Source organism: Podarcis tiliguerta (genome assembly GCF_965153285.1).
Source record: "Podarcis tiliguerta genome assembly, chromosome: 6".
NCBI lineage: Eukaryota > Metazoa > Chordata > Lepidosauria > Squamata > Lacertidae > Podarcis > Podarcis tiliguerta.
Window position 1 is genome coordinate 75,884,698 of NC_139539.1, and position 19,946 is coordinate 75,904,643.

Genomic DNA, 19,946 nt, shown 5'->3' on the forward strand with positions numbered 1-19,946 from the left:
TTTTTTAAAAAATCTGAAGCTACATTGAAAAATTTGGAAGCTGAGCAAGCGATAGCTGTGTTCCGATCTGCATTTAAGTTTAGTTTGGTTCACTTCAAAATGTGGAGGAAAAAAAATTCTCTTCCATCTCTAATCTGACCCATGTCTATCCCTTACTCTTGCTTGGCAGAACCTCAGTTTATAAAACAGAATTCCTGTTTTAATAGTGGCATTTAATCTTCTCAGTGTGGTATTTCATAAGATCACAGCCTGAGGTTATGCGACAGCAAAAGAGAGAGACTCCACATAGGAATACAGCAAGCATTTATTATATTCCACACCCAAAAGAAACATTCCACATTTACTCTTGTGGATAAGCGTCCCAGGCGAGTAATACATTTGCAAAAGTAATATCAAGCCCACAAAGGGGTTAAGAAGAGCAATAGCACAGGACAATGGAAAAGAGGGCTTTGAATGGGAAACGTACAAGAAATAGGCCAGCACGAACTTTACTAGCTAGCTGGTGCTTTGAATGGGGAGCAAAAACTGTGATGATAGGTAATGTTAGTATTCAGGAAGGCAGGAATACGTGCGATGGGGTGGGCTGGAAAGATCTCACATCTTTAATTATCCGAGACCAAAGTAACATGATCTGTCTATTGATTGAGATAAATGCCTGTTGTAAACATGTACTGGACAAACAAGGCTTTGAAATGTCAGCCTTAAAGGACAATTCCCTCAACTGTTGGGCTCAGAGTAGCCACCTCAAATTGCTGCCGCCGCCACCCTCTGGAACAAGGCTTTTTCCAGGCCACTGCAAATCCCCAGAAAGAGGAAGAGAAATGGTGGGCTGGCCGTAACGTAGACTTACCTGGGGACCTGGGTCTCCACTGTCACCTTTGGCTCCTGAACCACCAGGACCACCCTGTATGACAAAATCAAAGGACTGTTTCAGCTTAACCTGCCACATTTTGGAAGCCAGAAAAGTATTGCTTTTGCACGGCTGACCACAATGGTTTGGGACACTTTTGAACACATAATTAAAGTGCTAACAACCAAATTGAGATTATGGTCCTATTTAGCTCAAAGCAAGTAGCATCCAAAACCTAAGGCTAGCTCTGCCAGCAAGCATATATGTTGGGAGTGCTGTTCATACCTCCTTTTCTGTTTTATTTGAACAGGACTTTATAAATATGTCCTGTGTCACAAACACCTTGAATTTGGTTCAATATTGAAATGCTTTAAGAATTGGTGTTGTATGCCCCCAGCAGGCTGCCCCTCTTGGCAACCTAAAAGCCACATTTTTCACCAGCTACAGCTTCCAATGTGGGTGGCGCTGTGGGTTAAACCACAGAGCCTAGGGCTTGCTGATCAGAAGGTTGGCAGTTCGAATCCCCGCGACGGGGTGAGCTCCCATTGCTCGGTCCCTGCTCCTGCCAACCTAGCAGTTTGAAAGCACGTCAAAGTGCAAGTAGATAAATGGGTACCACTCCGGCGGGAAGGTACCTATTTTGTCTGGTTTGCCAGAAGCGGCTTAGTCATGCTGGCCACATGACCCGGAAGCTGTACACCGGCTCCCTCAGCCAATAAAGCGAGATGAGCGCCGCAACCCCAGAGTCGATCCCAACTGGACCTAATGGTCACGGGTCCCTTTACCTTTACAGCTTCCAAACTGACCATTACTGCATAATAGTAAGCCAGCAAATAGGTCCTGTGGTCAGTCTATCGCTGCCAATGAAAGCTACTGCTAGTGAATAAACTGTGGCTTGCAAAAGGCATTCCTTACCATAGACGCCACTTGCACCTCCAGAAACAGTGCTGGATTTCAGAGCAACCTCACATTATGCACCTGATCCTTTTGAGTGAGTGCAACCCCATCCAGAAAAGGCCACCCACACTAGTAGCGAAAATTGTGGAAACCTTTTGGGAAAAGTGTATTTCTGAGGTTTTGTGGCTCGCTAAACACTCATGCTCATTGGCTACATTCAAATGAAGGAAAGCTAGTGCTTATGAAACTAAGCAAGTTGTGCTTCCTTTTCCTGGTTATTTGGCTATAACTTTTTATAGAATAAAGATAATTGAACAAACTTTGTTGCATTACATTCTTCATTAAATTATCTTTCCATAGATATATAATTTTATGGTATTACTCCCAAAAAGTGGTGTTATGAGCCATCAAATCTCAAAAATACACTTTCCCCAAAAGGTTTCCACAGTTGTGGCCACTAGTGTAACTTGTTCCTGGACCTAAGAACAACCCATTTGCAAGATCTTTGCCTTGTCAGGATGTAGTCTCCTTTCATCAGCCCCCATTCAGCCTACCAGATGAAATGGAGAAATATAGTTGAGTTCCATCATCATACTGATGACAAAATCCCCAAACAACTACTCCCAGTGGAGTACCGGACAGTATGTGGAACAAAATAAAATCCTGTGGAATTTTGCAACACAAGTGCCAAAGATCTGAGGAATAGCCCCCCAATGCTACTTTTTGGAAACGGCCCTGTGAGTAGTAGAGGAAGCACTAGGTATTTGTACCTCCAACTTCTAGCATGTAGAGCTGATCTATCAGGATACCACCGTTGATGGTACTGCTGAGAGATCAAAGGGAAGGAAGAGAATTGCACTCCACCCTTTTTCTTGAAGACCCCTGATCAGGGTGACCGAGGCTGTTTTTGTCCCAAACCCAGGCCTAAATAATGGGTCCAGATTATTTTGCCCTTACAAGAGTGTCTGAAGCTGAAGAACCACCACATCCATAAATATAAACTATTTGTGACTGGGTGGTAGATATCACAAACTTCTGAATTCAAAGTAAGGTTTCTGAGAAGTCATCACGCTACAGCCTCTTTTAGAACAGCAGGCATCACCTGCTGGTGCAAAGATGCATCCCACACACCCATAAGGTGGGTATTGATGGAAGCCCTCCCCTGCCTGCTTTCTCCCCTCTTCCCAAAAGTGAGGTATTTCCCCACCCTTGAGGAAGCAGCAGAGACAAGGCACAAGCCATAAATGGAGCAAAGCAGAAAGTGCAGGTTGAGGATGGGAGTAGGAGCCCATCTTCACAGGTGCTTTTAAAAGCACATGACAAGATCTGGATTTTCAAAAGCATAATCATAGTTGATTTACAGGCATATAATACTCATAGCTTTGCTTAGGAAGAAACTCCTTCAATGCTTTCTTATTGGAAATTCAGGCATGTATTTATGTTTCTGATAGTGTATTACAAAGTGTACTGAGAGGAAAATGAAAGCTTTAAAAAAAATCACATCACATCATTTTTGCTGTTGTTCCAAATCAGAACAGCTGGATTTCTACAGCCTCCTAGTGGCTTAAATGGAAAATGGCAAAATACCACAATTTCTTTGCTAACCTTTTTAATACAACCCTTGACTCACATTAAGCTCTGGCTGAGATTTTGGCTGTGTCTTATAGCTTGCTAAATAAATTCCACTGAAATCAACAGGTTATACTTCTGATCAGATAAATGTATTTGGGATAGGGATATTTAACTGGATGTAGGGCTTCAATATATTACGTGATCTGCAATGTTCAGCACAGCACAATATGCATTACACTAAATCAGCTCAGCCAATTGGGTGGAGCTCTTATGCTAGGTTTCCAGAGGTGGATCAGTGTTGCTTCTTGGGAGGAAGAGGGATAAGCAGGCAGGGAGGTTGGCATGGTGCAAATTCACCAGCAGGAATGTTTGGTTGGCTCTACCAATGCATTTCACAGAATCATAAAATCATAACATTGTAGAGCTGGAAGATAGCCCGAGGGTCATCTAGTCCAATCCCCTGTGATGCAAGAATCTTAGCTCGTGGTCTCCCATCCAATTTGAAACCATAACGGACCCTGCTTAGCTTTGCAAATGTGCTAGCAGTTTTATAGCTGCACCACTGCCCTGTGCCAACATCCCTCCACCTTGCCTCCTGGTAAGCAACCATCATCCATCCACCTGTCAGGAAGCTAGCATAGCCTCTCTGCCACTTCTGATGATACATGTGGTGGTTCATCAGGAGTTTGATGAACCTCTTGTTTTTATTTTCCTGTCCAGGACTGAAAATGAGGGAAATGTCAAGTCTTTGATAAGCCACTCTGCATGCCTGGTAGAATACAGACTACCCATGCATTGGGATCTTTAGATGAGTTCCTTCACAGAGTACTATCACTGTGTATTTTGTGTGCAAGGGAGAGGACCTTTTCGTGGTGGCAGGGAGGCTTCTTGACTATGGAACACACTATGTAACCGGAGCTGGCACTACAGTCTTTTCTGCACCAGGTCAAGACAGTTTTATTTGCTCAGGTCTTTAAACTAGCTTTATGACCGCTGTCCGCTTTTCAGTTGTGCGATCTGTTGCCTCTCAGTTCTGAAAAATGCAAGGACGTAAGAAGAATTCTATGGGACGTGGGTGGCGCTGTGGGTAAAAGCCTAGTGCCTAGGGCTTGCCGATCGAAAGGTCGGCGGTTCGAATCCCTGCGGCGGGGTGCGCTCCCGTTGCTCGGTCCCAGCGCCTGCCAACCTAGCAGTTCGAAAGCACCCCCAGGGGCAAGTAGATAAATAGGGACCGCTTACTAGCGGGAAGGTAAACGGCGTTCCGTGTGCGGCTCTGGCTCGCCAGAGCAGCGATGTCACGCTGGCCACGTGACCCGGAAGTGTCTCTGGACAGTGCTGGCCCCCGGCCTCTTGAGTGAGATGGGTGCACAACCCTAGAGTCTGTCAAGACTGGCCCGTACGGGCAGGGGTACCTTTACCTTTTTAAGAAGAATTCTGCTAGATAAGACCAAATACCCAATCTAGTACAGTGTCCTTTTCTCACAGTGCCCAACCATATGCCCATGGGAAGTCCACAAACAGAATATGACCATAATAGCTCTCTCACCACTTGCGAGTCCCAGCAATGGGGATTTACAGGCATTCTCTCTATAACATTGTTGATGTCTTTATTGTACTGTATTGGAAACTATCAGGATGAAGGGTGGTTCAAAAAATAAATAAATACTCTCACGCAAGCTTGGTAGGCCTCCTTTGAAACCCTTAGTCCACACAATGCCTTGCTTTGAAAAAGAAAATTGTATTTCGGCATTAAGTAATAATAAAATAGGTCATTCAGCTTCCTTGGGATGCGTAGGCACTTTCAGTGATGGATTGCAGAGAGGCTGCCAGGGTGGAAGACATCATCCAACACAAGATACCTGGAGGTTAAGCTCTGCTATCAGCAAGTACCCACAAGGTTATCCTGATAGTTCAGGACTGAAACGATAAAGGGTGCCAGAAGGCTCTGTTTCTCCCACTCCAGGAAATTATTTTATGCAGCATGAGCTGGTAGTGTAGCTACATGGGTATAGGCCAGAAATATTGGGATGGAGAGCTTCATCTCACTAATCAGCATTTGTACTGATTTTACAGAAGTGCAACAGCAGAGGGTTGGAACAGTGGGTGAAACACTATTCTGATGTCTCACATTTACATTTCCCACAAAATGGGCCATGTGATGTTAGGGATCTTGGCAGGGGACAAACAGAAGGAAGCACAGTGCTTCCACTTCCTCCTGCTGTGCTATAATAACATTTGTGTCTAGGGCTTTAGAACAGGCTCAAGAACAAGCCAAGTCCACATCAGGACTGGCTTTGCGGGTGAAATTCGATAGGTAGGCGGGGCCATCCACCTGTCAATCACATGATGTCATTATAATATCACATGAGTCACAGGTGGGCAACCCAACTGACCTCTCAAAATCCCTTGTGTGGGGTTTCCAAATGACGGACAACCAGCTGGCTGTCAGGTGCTTGGAAACCTGCAACCACTTCAAAATATTTTGGTATTTGCAAAGGGCTTTAATACAGCCATGACCCTCCATTCCAAAACGACACATGAGAGTGACGTGGGAGCTGTCTGAAAGCCATTGCAAAAACACTCTTTGAAGCAGCTTTCCCTGCTTCAAACATCACTCCAGCTATTTTTTAAATAAGGGTGAGGCAGCTGAAAGCACTTTGCAAAATCGCTGTTTGAAGCAAAGCCCCCTTTAAGAATTTTTTGAGGCTGCCTCAAAGAGTGAATTTGCAAAGTGCTTAGTGACAGTTTCTTTTCCTCCATCTGAGCAGATTAGAGGGGAGTGTGCAGCTGCCTTAAAGCACTGAAGGGAACACAACACTTGTTTCTCCTCTGTTGCCTTGTTTATAAAGGTAACCCCCCACTTTGGAAATCAGTAAAAATTGCCAGAGATTAATCCAATTTGACGGCCATATTTTTCCTTTACTCGTGTGAACCCAGAGAAGAAAGTCTGGGCTAAATACTTCAGCCTAGCGCTATCATTTTCCTTTCACTGAAATCTCACAGGGATGATCAGAATAACAACTGAGGCACTGTGCTAGCCAACCTGCCTTTGCCGGTCAGAAACACTGCCTACCACATTAAAAACTAAATATATCCTTTCACTCTGAATGTTGAACTTCCTCTTGGCCTTTATGTCTATGTATTATATATATATATCCCAGGAGACTGAAGGCTTTATGCGAAGCCTGTAATCTTGGTTGTACTAACCATCATTTTATATTGTTGTAAATACACTTGGATAGCTTCTAAAGAGATAGTAACTGCTTAACTGCAGCATTTAGGTGAATCATTTGATTATCTCTCTCAGCAGAGTATCATTTTTGTAAAAGAGGAAACCATCATTAGGGGGAAATTGCTCAGGTGATTTGGCAACTGCAGGTCTAGTGCTCTGCTTTTGTCATTTAAACATTTAAAACAATGGCAAAACTCAGCCCTGTATGACTCTGGCAAAGAAGCCTGTAATCTTGCTCCACTTGTTATCTAAACTAGATATTTGGCCGAGACCTTCCAGGGTTTTTTTTTATTACTATTTAAATCTCTGCATTGAAATGAGTATCCTTCATATTTCTGAATGAATATAAGCAGTTAGAAAAATGCCAGTGATTGTGATAGACAGAGACAGCTCAAATTTTCATTATAAAGACACTCAGATGATAACTGTGGACAATGATTATTTGTTTCGTAGTTTAACATACCACAGGACCTGGTCTTCCAGTGAGTCCCATAGGGCCTGGAGGTCCCCTCATGGCAATCTGTGGTTTGAACAAAAACCAAAAAAAAACATTCAGACATTCTACATGCAAACTATGACATGGTCCCTATGCAAAATCCAAAAACTTGTGTGCATGCAGTCCTAGGAATCTCAATCCATTTTTACAAAATCCACATCTAATGCTGTGTTTCTCAAACTTGGGTCTCCAGCTGTTGTTGGACTACAGCTCCCATCATCCCTAGCTAGCAGGGATGATGGGAGTTGTAGTCCAGCAACACTGGAGACCCAAGTTTGAGAAACGCTGAAATTCATTTTTGTACAAAACCATCCCTCTTTCCAGGAACTTAGGAGGAGAGCCATCTCTCTCATTGTCTCTCTGTCTCTGTCTCCCTCTCTTTCTTTCTCTCTCACAAATTTCTCCCCATTTAATCCTCAGACCAAATCTGAAAGGCAGTGGTGGACAATCTGTGTCCCAAGGGACGAAGCAGGAGAGAGGGGTAGCAGAGAGGTAAAGAAAAAGGGATGGTAGAAAGAGAGGGGGAGAGAGAGAGAGAAATGACAGAAAGAGAGAGAAGGTGAGGAAGAGTTTTGGTTCTGTACCCACCCACTCTGGCCTGCCCACAACTGGTTTTGGTACTGGTCACTGCTGGCATGTTGCACCTCACAGATTTGCACACACATGCTGCCACCCCAAGGTGGACTTTGATAAAGAAAAATATCCCCCGCTGTAAGGAAATTCTAGCTTTCTCAAAAGAAAGTATGGGGGAGGGGAAATGTTGGGAACACAAGTGGCCTGTGAGGATTTATGGAGAAGAAGGACAGAGCTTCTCTCAAAGGACAATAACCCATCACCTTTAGTTTCTTAGGCTGCGTACACACTGTACATTTAAAGCACATATCCCCTCCCCACAAATAATTGCGGGTTCTGTGGTTTACCCCTCACAGCACTACAGTTGCTGGGACCCCTAACAAGCTACAGTTCCGAAGGCCTTTGTGTGCTTCACTCTTACCCTGGCTTGCTGAAGAATAGCTTGTGCTTGAGCTTCCTGTGCCGAGATGGCTGGGCCTTTGTCGCCGCCACCGCCACCAAAGCGGAACTGTATATAGGAGGACAGAATTTGTCAGAAAAACGCATCTATCAAAATCAAACAGGTTAGACATAAGCCGTAATTGCCCAAGCTCTTATAGAACCTGGCTTCTTCAATCAAAAGGTGGTTATTTGTACAGTGGTGCCCCGCAAGACGAATGCCTCGCAAGACGGAAAACCCGCTAGACGAAAGGGTTTTCCGTTTTCAGAGGTGCTTCGCAGGACGAATTTCTCTATGGGCTTACTTCGCAAGACAAAAATGTCTTGCGATTCTTGAGGGGGTTTTTTGCTCCCCACCCCCTTTTTCTAAGGCGCTAAGATGCTAATAGTGTTTTAGCAGCTAATCCGCTAATCCCTTAAGCCTTTAATAGCCACTAATAGTCGCTAATAGCCGCTAAACCGCTAATAGCGCTAATCCGCTAATAGGGTTGCTTCGCAAGATGAAAAAACCGCTAGACGAAGAGACTCGCAGAACGGATTAATTTCGTCTTGCGAGGCACCACTGTATGCCACTTGGTCTGAAAGCTTCAGAAACTGTTACAAAAAATAGCATTGTTGTGGAGGTCGGACCCACATTAAGCTCATTCGAAAACGGGACTCATTCTGAGCACCAGGCATCATCATGACCCTGGGGATGATGCAGGGAATGTGGTAAAGCTTGGGGGCTCTACAACCACAAGCCCATCCCATGTTCCTCCTTGGCTATTACATATCTTCCAGCTGCAGCGACGATAAAGCAGGGGTAGCCATTGTGATGCGGTCTAAATGTTCTTCCACTACAACTCCCATCCATCCTATTCCACAGGTCCAGTGGCCAAAGATCATGGACGTTGCGGTCCAAGAACCCCTTGCGGGAGCCATGTTAGCTAGCTGTACCCTAAAGCCTTATTAAAAGGAGCAAAGATCTCTGGGAATTGAGTCCTTACTGAGGACCTAGTAGAGCTCAAGCTTTGCCCTGAGAAGCTTCTCAGGTAAGACTTATGTAGTCCCAGACAGCAGCTATCTCCAAATGCCTCTCACTGCCATCACCACTGCTGGTAAGTTTTAGGGATGCCAGACTAGGCCAGAGTTTATGTAGGAGCTGAGTTGGAATCCAAGTTGAGTTTGGCTTAATAAGCTCAGTATTTAGCATGGGATCTTTCCTTTCTTTTCACTGTTCAGTTTAACTTGTTACAGGTTCAGTTATGGACCGACTAAGTTGCTAACGTAAGATAGCTGATGGTTACTAATACTGATTTGTAGCGTTGTTATCAGGAGAACTGCAAGGCTCCTGCTTCTTTACCTCCCCATCCCTTTATTTATCAAAGTAGCAGCGACAGCAGGGGAAGAATCGAGAATGGAAAGGCTGACAAGCTGTACGAATATGAATTCTCGTTTAAAAATTGCAAATTTCATTCCTAAAGCACTCAGAACAAAGGGAAAGCTTTTGTTGAATCTAGCCGAAGGCATCGCCATAAAGCCTTTTTCTTTGTTACTACAACACATCATCGTGAACAATGGGTTAAGTGTTGTTTTTGTTCTATGGTTTGAATACAATGAAGGTTTCTGGCACAGTGCCAAGGAGGCTGAGCCTCCAAGGAGGAATTCTGCCATTACTATTATCTGACTCTTCAATTTTTACTATCTATCCAGCAGCCTGGATGTAGATGAAGGAGAAGGAGCTTCTGGCCAATGGGAGTTGAAGAGCTGCAACATCAGGATGGAACCTGCTTCCCCATCCCTGAACTAGGTGACCCATTCAGAAAAAAATGTCAGTGGTTAATCTACACCACTATCTCCATTTGCTTCTGGTAAGGATAGTGTTTACAAAGCAAAACAAGACTTACCGGTAACATTAACATGGTACCTGGAGGTCCAGCTAAACCATCAGCTCCTGGGAGACCAGGACGTCCAGGTGGGCCCTAGGAGATGCAAACGAGATGTAGAGATTTAAATAATTGGTTGTAAATATCTAGCTAGCCATGGGACATATATTCTCAACTGCAGCCTCTTGCACATTGAAAACAGCCGCTAAGCGGTGCATTTCCCTCTATAATTATTTAACATTGTCTAAATTGCAGGAGCCACAGAAATGCAGAAGGCAAGGATTAGGACGTTCATTGTTCCTCAGCAGTGAAATTCTCCTTCCACAATGCTCTGCGATCATTATCATCAGACCCATGATCCACCTTTAAGAAGTACAGAATACATAGTTCCTTGCACAAGTTATTTCAGTTCCCAGCCAGATGGGCAATGTATAGTTGTTGTCGTTTACTCAATTTCACATACACTTTCATACACAATTGGGACTAAAAGGAAACCAGGAACCAGCTTCGCCACCTGTCTCCCATCCAACTGCTTTCTTTCTCCATGATTACAAGTTTTATAAATTACTAATATTTCCAGAACACCTAGTACTATCTCGGTGTAGGGTGGCATTTTTTATCAGAAGGAAAAGAGCTGGGAATATCCCTTGCCTGAAACCCCGGAGAGCCTCCGTCAGTGCCACTTGGTGTAGAAAATACTGTTTCAATGTGGCACAGAAGTTCTGGGAATATATCTATATATATTTAAAAACTTGACTAGATATCAGGAGTGTTAGAAGAAGGAATTATTTTAATATTTTAAAAATAGTAATGCAAGACGGGAAGATGTACACTAAGGATGTAGTACATCCTTTCATGGAGATAGGCCTATCCTTATTAAAGCAGGTATGTCAAAAGCTACAAGGTGCTTTTAGGTCAGTTGCAGACACTGTGGATATATCCGTCAAGCATTTCAGGTATATAGGCTGGTGCATATGTTTAGGAATAGGCTATGTCTATGCCTTTTCCAGACATGTCAGAAACACTCTTCCATAACTTTGGCTAAATAGCTTTCCTGGTATACGTGAGAATAGGACAAATTATTCAGGTTGCATGTTGTTTGGTTAAATTTGCTTCAGAACAGGAAGCTACGCCTTTTGTTTGGGCTGCCCTCCTTAGGAGACTCTTGAGAGTCCCATGGACTGCAAGATCAAACCTATCTATTCTTAAGGAAATCAGCCCTGAGTGCTCCCTGGAAGGACAGATCCTGAAGCTGAGGCTCCAATACTTTGGCCACTTCATGAGAAGAGAAGACTCCCTGGAAAAGACCCTGATGTTGGGAAAGATGGAGGGCACAAGGAGAAGGGGACGACAGAGGACGAGATGGTTGGATAGTGTTCCCGAATCTACCAGCCTGAGTTTGACCAAACTGCGGGAGGCAGTGGAAGACAGGAGTGCCTGGCGTGCTCTGGTCCATGGAGTCACAAAGAGTCGGATACGACTAAATGACTAAACAACAACAGCCCTCCTTATCATTCTGATCATTTCAGCCAAATTCTATGAGCTGGCGCATGAGCTGGCGGCATGGGGTGTGCATGAACTACTTCAGCAACACAACCTTGCAAACCGGTAATGTTGTGCCAATAAAGTGAGCATACTCACAATGGGGCAGAGGGATTGTAGTCTATGCCACTGATATTGTAACAAGAGCAGCCACTGTTGTCAATATGAAATAGGAACAATAAGCAAAGCCATTCCATTCCATAGAGACAAAGAGACATGATTGGGACAGGACAATGGGGAGACCCATCAAATCACACTAAAAGATGCTTTAATGACTACTGGGTGCCAATGGGCTGTCTATCCTGATACCTTTCATTCTCACTCAGTGTGGTGTAGTGGTTAAGAGCGGTAGACTCGTAATCTGGTGAACCGGGTTCAATTCCCCGCTCCTCCACATGCAGCTGCTGGGTGACCTTGGGCTAGGCACACTTCTCTGAAGTCTCTCAGCCCCACTCACCTCACAGAGTGTTTTGTTGTGGGGAAGGAAGGGAAAGGAGAATGTTAGCCGCTTTGAGACTCCTTTGGGTAGTGATAAAGGGGGATATCAAATCCAAACTCTTCATCTTCTTCTCTTCTTCTCAGTCAGAAGAAAAGTTATCACACTTCACCAAGCACAAGCTGCCCCTGCAGCAAGTCTTTCTGCAACTCTCCACTTGGGGAGATGTGAAAAGTTCCCCTTCCATCAGATGCAATGGGAAGCAATTCCATCAGATGCACTTCCTGTTCACCCGCTCATTACTATGTTTCCCACACTGCTCAAGGATATCCAGGGCACCTGTGGAAGAAGCCTTGAGGCCCTCGAGACATAAATTGACCCCTCTCTACTGTTTCCACCATCTCCACTGAATCCACCAGGTCATCTAGAGAGGGCAGGAGTGGCACAGAGGGCCTCATTTGTTAACTTTTGCAATGTGCTCTTAAGCCTCAGAGTCCTGGACATACTGGTACAAAGGAGACCTACTGCTATCCAGCAGCCTTTGTCCAATTCCACCTTTTCAGTTCAGTTCTAATGCGTCTGAAGTCCGACCTGCGACGGGCCCAGCAAAAACTGTCAAAACCACCATCAGAGCGAGTCCCACCTCCCTCAGATTTCAGAAAATTCTACTATGCGCCTGAGGCACCAAAGTTAACTGTTGCAATGAGATTCAGGTTTCCTAAGGCGTCAGACCTGATGTCCTTGCCTTAGCTGATATTACCAAGGTTTGGGAAGTTTATTTCATAAACCGGATTATATGCTTCTAACCACCCAGTTTGGGACATAATGCTTTCCTCGTGCTCATTTATAACCCACACCAACTTACCCTATCGCCTGGGTCACCAGGAGGTCCTGTGGGGCCCTGTGTTCCTGAGGGACCCATAAGACCCTGTGAATTAAAAAACAACAACATTGAGTGGTTGTGCTGAATCACTTTCTATAGTAGTGGTTCAGACTGTGGCCAGTTTTGGATCAAGGACCAGCAAAGTGCTTTCTATCTGAGCCAATTATCGGTTCCTCAAAAAGAAATGCACAACGATGTAAGCAGCCCACTTTCCAAAAGCCCCAATCTATTTTCATCAAAAAAACCACGTCTTAAGTGGGACTCATGAGCTGCTATGCAAAATATCTGCATTCATTTTATTACGGTGGTATTGAACACAGTTAATACTACCCCCCCAAAAAAATATTTTGTTTTCTTTGGGATTTTTTTTTTTAAAAAAAGAGAAATTTAAAAATCACATATATACCGGAGGTCCTGGAGGTCCTGGTGGTCCTTCAATAAGCATCCCCTATGGAAAGAGAAAAGAAAAGATTATACAATTTTGATTGGATAAAGGGCAAAAAGCAAAGAGTACATCACTAATAATTAGCACAAAATCCACACAAATAAATCAATTTAACTTCCATATCTGACATGTGTTAATTATTTTGCAGTTATTAAAGGGCCATTGCTCTAGTTTGCACATCACATTAAACCATAGTTTAAAAAGAAGTTGCATTTTAGTATATGCTGCTGAAATTTAAGGATGTGTTGCTCCTCCCCCGCTCCTCTCCTCAATAATCTGGCTTGTTGTTAAGTGCAAACCCAGGCTCATTGTCTGCTTTCCCACAAAACAAACCACAAACTGTAAGGGGGGGGGGGAGGCTTTTGCTCATTCACATTAAATCACAGCTTCTGCTCTAACGTGACATGTGAGCCAGGTCCACTTCACAGCATTTCCCATGCAACACATCAGATGCGTGTTTTCAGTACAACTATGCATTAAAAAGCATTTTTCACAAATCCAGTTGGGACGCAATACTTAAAATGAAGCACCACTTCATAAATCCACTTTATGGTAAATTCTGCCCTTTCTCAACAGGAAGGTTATAAAGTGCTTGTTTGAATATTCTTGGTCCCCAATGCAATTGCCTATGAAAGCACACAGGACAACTGATGAGAGCTCGTAACAGTCAGGGGTTGCAGAGCAACCAGGGGTTTATAAACTGGGTCTTTCAGTGTGGGTGCACTGATGCTGCAGTACAGTTCTGCAATTCTCCAACAGATGGAATTGGTCAAATTATGGCGCTGTAAGTCCAATATCCAATTTCCTGTCCCTTCACACAATCTTGCCTTGACTGTGATTCAGGATTCAACAAATATCTGCCCAAGTTGATCTTCAGGCTGAAAAAAACGTGTTTTGGAGGTACTAATTTTCTAAACTTGCAACATTAATAATGTTTTCTTTAAAAAAAATAATCCTTAATTTGTTTGCTGCCATTGACCAACATATCCTTTAGTGCTCTGGCACCATCCCCCCCCCCCGGATTTTTCCTGTTTGGGGTGATTGCATCCAGTCAAACAACATCATTAAGCACCCATCAGATTGGCTATGTGCCAAAATTGCCAAAATCAAATAAGAGTAGAATAAGAACAGTGCTTCCTGGACTGGTCACATGGCTCCTCCTGGCCAGTCAGTGCAATGGTTTCTGAAAAAGGCAAACATTTTCGTTGCCCTTAAAAATCTTGGCATGTCTTTCAGTGCAGTTTGAAGTCTTCATGAAAATCAATTCCACTTTCAGTTCAGTCTCAAGTTACAAGCTCCCACGAGCAATCATATGAGAGACCAAGAATTCTTCTGAACTATGTATGATAGCATATTCAGACAAACAACTCCCTGCATGGCCAATCTGTTGTTGGAGTATACTGCATCAAACTGGTAGGAAATGGGTTGCAGGACTGAAAGCTTCAGCATGGAAACCAACATTCATACATTAAACAACTCTGTTAGGGAAGGGAAGGCCACAATCTTACTCCCTTGACCTCTTGGATTCTATACATAAGGTCCCCCCCCCCCTTATATAGGCATTCAGTACCACGCTTTACCCACTGCAGTTTTAAGTGACACACTACAGGACAGTTTTGCCATGGGATGAGCTGTTTTTACTGAGACCTCCTGTTATCCATCATGGGCTTTTTTTTCCTGGTATGTCATCTGCCTTCAGAAGCTGTCACAACAGACAGAAATCCAACAGGTTCAGCATTTTCAAACACAAAGTGTAACCATGCAGAAAGCTACCCCTGTTGAATTTCTGCCTGTGTACAATTGTTTGTAATGTGTCAATAGCACTCTATTATGCATGTGTATTTAAAAATAAGTTATGCTAAGTGCAGGGTAGGTTATTATCAGACAGAAATCCTATCTACAGTTGCCTCTGGGGCTTACTTATGAGTAGCATGTGTGGGATCAGACCACAAGTCTGATTGATTTGTAGTAGTGCCACTCTATTTTCTCAAAAATAAGGCTTGTTGAGCTTAATGGGACTCTCTGCCTGCTAAGTATGTACAGAATCGCAGCCTCAATCGCTTTGCAGATTTGGAGGAAATACTGCAGGCACGAAACTGTTGAAGGAGCTGCTTTGTGGACATCCTTTGGGCTTTGAAAATCTTTCTTGCAGAAACTGAACCACAACTAGACACTTATTGCTTCAGTAGTATTTTGTGTTGCTTCAGAACCTGCCTTACACTCACAGTTGTGTTGGTTTAGAGTGGTTGTGTTTGCATTGCCTTCCTCACACTGTTAGGGAGCGACTTTGCATGTGTCGCAGTATAGGGCTTACAACAGCTAGGAGACCCAGACGTTCTGCGGGGCACTTTCGTGCAAATGTCTTCCCTTATTATTGACAGCATGTTTCATCTCTGGCTTCTGACTCGACTGCTGTTTCAGCTGCACCATCATCATCTGTCACCAGTACAAAACTATCCATGCTTCTTCTGTAGGAGATGCTGCAGAAGGCCAGCTCCTGGCCAGCCATGGAGCCATCATTTAGAATTAAGAGGGTGGTGAATTTGAAAGTGAACTCAGTTTGGGGGGGGGGGGCAGAACAGAGCCAAAGCCAAGCCTTCCTCAAAATTCAAGCCGGGCTTGCACCTTCCTAAAAACATGCCTTGCCAAGAAGGAGGTCCCAGTGGCTGGGAAAGGTTGCAGCAGCAATGGAGCTCTAATATTTTAAAGACTTGCCTGTTTGGGTGGAGTGTCTATTAATGTCAAGATAGGGGCCTGTAGCCTACAGTGCCTCCTGTAAAACCACTGAGCTGGGAAAATACTGAAAACTACAGCATTTTCCAGCATTCTCATGTGGATCCTGCAGCTTAAAGATGAACCAGCAATGGAGCACTCATACCCAGACAGAGGGAGTTACTTCCAAGTAAGCTTGCACAGGACGTGGGTGGTGCTGAGGTCTAAACCACTGAGCCTAGGGCTTGCTGAGTGGAAGGTTGGCGGTTCGAATCCCCACGATGGGCTGAGCTCCTGTTGCTCGGTCCCTGCTCCTGCCAACCTAGCAGTTCGAAAGCATGTCAAAGTGCAAGTAGATAAATAGGTACCGCTTTGGTGGGAAGGTAAACGGCGTTTCCGTGTGCTGCTCTGGTTTGTCAGAAGCGGCTTAGTCATGCTGGCCACATGACCCGGAAGCTGTACGCCGGCTCCCTCGGCCAATAAAGCGAGATGAGTGCCGCAAACCCAGAGTCGGCCACGACTGGAACTAATGGTCAGGGGTCTCTTTACCCTTTACCTTTTAAGCTTGCACAGGAAGTTAAGTCCTGCTGAGCTCTGCATGGTTTATTTCTGAAAATAACACAGAAACCTGCCTTCTACTGAGCCAGACCACTGACCCATGTAGCTCAATACTCCTTACATCACCTTTCTTCAATTTGAGGTCCTCCGGGAATTTTGAGATCCAGCTTCTATCAATCCCAGCCAGCACGGGCAATGGCTAGGAATGATGAGATTTGCAGTGCAAAACATCTGGCACCAGGTTGGGGAAGGGTTATTGGCAATGATTTCACTCAAAAGACCAGGGGAACTTCAGCATGCAACACATGTGCTCTATGGCCTTTCCCCAGTGCATAAGATTGCATTCTGAGATAAAACTGTCAGATGTAAAAGGCCAGGATGTTTTTTTAAAAGGACTTTGTGCCCTATTCGCACCCAACAAACTCACTACTTGATCAAGAGCTGAACATGCAGGTGGAAACCGACCCACGAAACGTCACAGTCGCTCACTTCTAAAATACTCACAGGTTCAATCACAGCTGCTTCACCCTTCTGTCCTTTTTCCCCATAGGCTCCATGGCCATTCACCTGTGGAGGGAAGATACCGAGAGGCAAATATATTAGAATGTATGTCAGGCCCAAAGTCCCCTGCTACTGTGAAGGCAGGAGCATGCAGTGCTCTTTTGCCAGAATTTGCAGCTCTTTATCTGGAGATATGCCTGTCTGGCCAGTCATGACAGTGGCCAGTGCCCATCCATCCAGCAACTTGGACCCCATAACTTGGGCCCTGAATGGCCCGTTTGAACCTGGCTCACTGGCCAGGCAGTCACATCCCCATGGCCACAAAAGTTGGGGGAATTCTATTATCAGCTGTCAGGAAGGAGGCGGTGAGCAATGGTCTGCAACTGATGCCCACTGGGAAAACGGTGAGCATCCATTGTGTGGCATTGTGGAGATCAGCATAAGCCTTTGGATCATGAGCCCAAAAATAAATATGGAGGAGGACCCTGAAAGTGCTCAATTCTCACCACAGCTGCATTGGTTATTTCCTGCATTATACCTTCACAAACCAAGGCTGAGATTAGTTTCCAACGTGGGTCAGAATGGATTTTAAATGTGTCAAATGATGTTTAGATTGCCCGCATATATCTCCAGATGAAAACTTGACACCAGAAAATAGTGTGAGTGAAGTTACAGTTCCCATGGGCTATGGCTTTTGTCTGGCAGTTGTGGAGGAGGGGGAGGAGGAGGAGGAGGAGGAGGAGGAGGAGGAGGAGGAGAGCAGGAACCTGCAAACCTGTTTCGAGTTAGCCATGTCTATTATTTTCAATGGGTCTTCTATGAGTAGAACTAACACTGGCTTTTGTCCTGTCTTTGACTAAACTGAAATATACGCTTACAAGTTCAGGACGAGATCTTGCGGTGCAAATGAAGAGCTGTAGCCACCAATTTATTTATTTATTTAGATATCCAAGCAACTATATTCCCTTACAAATGGCAATCTGCCATTTTTTTTTTCATTCCTGCAAGCATAATTGAGAAAGCTGCTTGTTTATCTCGAACAGATTAAACATGAGTAGAAGTTCTTTATTTTTTAAACCCCACCCCCTCCGCCTCACCCCAGGATTGTTCCATGAATTCAAAGAAAAAAAATTGCTTTGGGCCTTGGCTGTCTTCCATATGACAGCCTTGACTGAGAACAGATCAGTTACAAGATGTAGATAATATTGCAAATAGGACTGTAGGTGCCAAGCTGTTTTTAGGTCAGAGGGTGGGATTTGAAGACAAAACTTATTGAGGGCTCCTTTAATGTAAGGATGCAATTCCCATCATCCGTGGCCATTGTCCATGCTGGGTGGGAATGACAGGAGATGGAGTCCACCCACACAGTTTTCATTCATCCTTGTTTTAGTGGGCCTCCTCAATGAGATATATGGAAACTGACTAGGATGAGGTTTGCCTCCTCCTCTACTTCAATCTGAAATCTTAGTGAACATTATTGCTTCTGGAACCTCACGACTCCTTTCTGGTTTAGTTGGCCCTCAGGTTAACTGGACATAGGAAGCAAAGACTGGTAACACAATTATTGTGTGGTGTGAAGGAGGAATTCTCAAGTTTAAGGGAAAGGAAGAAAAGTTCATGACAGTTGGTGCCAATTTGGATCTTGTCACTCTGTCCTGGCAACAAATTCCTAAGTCTTGAGATGAGGTGTATGAGTGTAACCATAAGGTATTAATAATAATAATAATTTTTTATTTATACCCTGCCCTTCCCAGTTCAGAAAACTGGACTCAGGGTGGCTATCAACAAATTTAAAACATTTAATTGATGCAACAAAAAACAGCATAAAATACAGTATAAAACGTGAATAACAATAAATTCAGAATTCAAAAATTAATTTGGGGGGGAAATCCATCCAATAAACATTAGATGATCACCAGGGCTAGCCGGCTAAACTAGTCCTATTTGGGCCAGTGAGGAGACCAGGGGAGAATTAGCTGTGGGATCCCAGAGTGGGTAATCTTCATAAAAAGGGGAGAAGGAGAGAAGGAAGGGGAATAAAAGATCAGGCTAAGTTCAAATTGAAAACCAGGCGGAATAGTTCTGTCTTACAGGCCCTGTGGAAGGAAGTTAAATCCTGCAGGGCCCTGGTCTCATGGGACAGAGCATTTCACCAGGTCGGAGCCATCACTGAGAAGGCCCTGGCCCTGCTGGAGGATAATCTGACTTCCTTAGGGCCCGGGACCTCTAAACTATGATTATTCATGGACCTTAAGGTCATCAGTGGGGCATAACCAGGAGAGGCTGTCCCGTAAATCCCTCTTTCATTTTTATGAAGCATCTACACATGCAACACCCCTCCCCGCTGTATAAACTGCCAATAAAGTCCCTACACCAGTGGTTCCCAACCTTTTTTTGGCCACACCCCACCTAAGCATCTCTGATGCCCCCCCATGACAATAATAATTCTTATTATTCAAAAAGTGAACACCTGTTCACGTGGAGGAAGCCTAAAAGGCCATTCACTGTTAATAACTCATTCCCAAATTGCCCCCCTTAAAAATCAAATTGCCCCCCTGTGGGGCGTGTGCCCCATGTTGGGAATCATGGCCCTACACCCACCACACAGAGGTGTCATGTTGCCTATAGGTTTTTTGTACCCCTCCTAATTGTTCAAAACCAATTAATATATATTTTTAAGGGGGCAGGGGATAATATTTCTATAGGTACTGCATCGCGATGGCAAAATATTTTTTTGTCCCCGCAATGCCCTCAAATCTTGTTTTGATTTTTTAACTAGTTCAAACTAACCACTCCCATGGGTCTCGCTCTGTGACTCTGTGATTCCTCCACACCTAAAATGTGTCCTTAAAAAAAATAAAATAAAAGGCTATACCCGCTTCAGCCATACTCACTCTCACATGTGGGTCCCATAGGGCTGCCCATGGGTCAGTGCAAATGTTGGCC

General features: G+C 44.3%; 1 protein-coding gene across 4 annotated transcripts in view; it reads right to left on the bottom strand.

Moving 5' to 3' along the window:
- COL11A1 (collagen type XI alpha 1 chain) overlaps positions 1-19,946 on the bottom strand; it is a 263,565-nt gene that overhangs the window by 136,637 nt on the left and 106,982 nt on the right. For all 4 annotated transcript variants that reach the window (XM_083445146.1, XM_083445147.1, XM_083445145.1 and 1 more), the window contains 7 exons: positions 17,004-17,066; positions 13,191-13,232; positions 12,767-12,829; positions 9,945-10,019; positions 8,042-8,128; positions 7,015-7,071; positions 851-904 (listed from right to left, as the gene is read on the bottom strand). In XM_083445146.1, the coding sequence (XP_083301272.1) occupies positions 851-904; positions 7,015-7,071; positions 8,042-8,128; positions 9,945-10,019; positions 12,767-12,829; positions 13,191-13,232; positions 17,004-17,066 (441 nt within the window). The remainder of the gene's footprint in view (positions 1-850; positions 905-7,014; positions 7,072-8,041; positions 8,129-9,944; positions 10,020-12,766; positions 12,830-13,190; positions 13,233-17,003; positions 17,067-19,946) is intronic.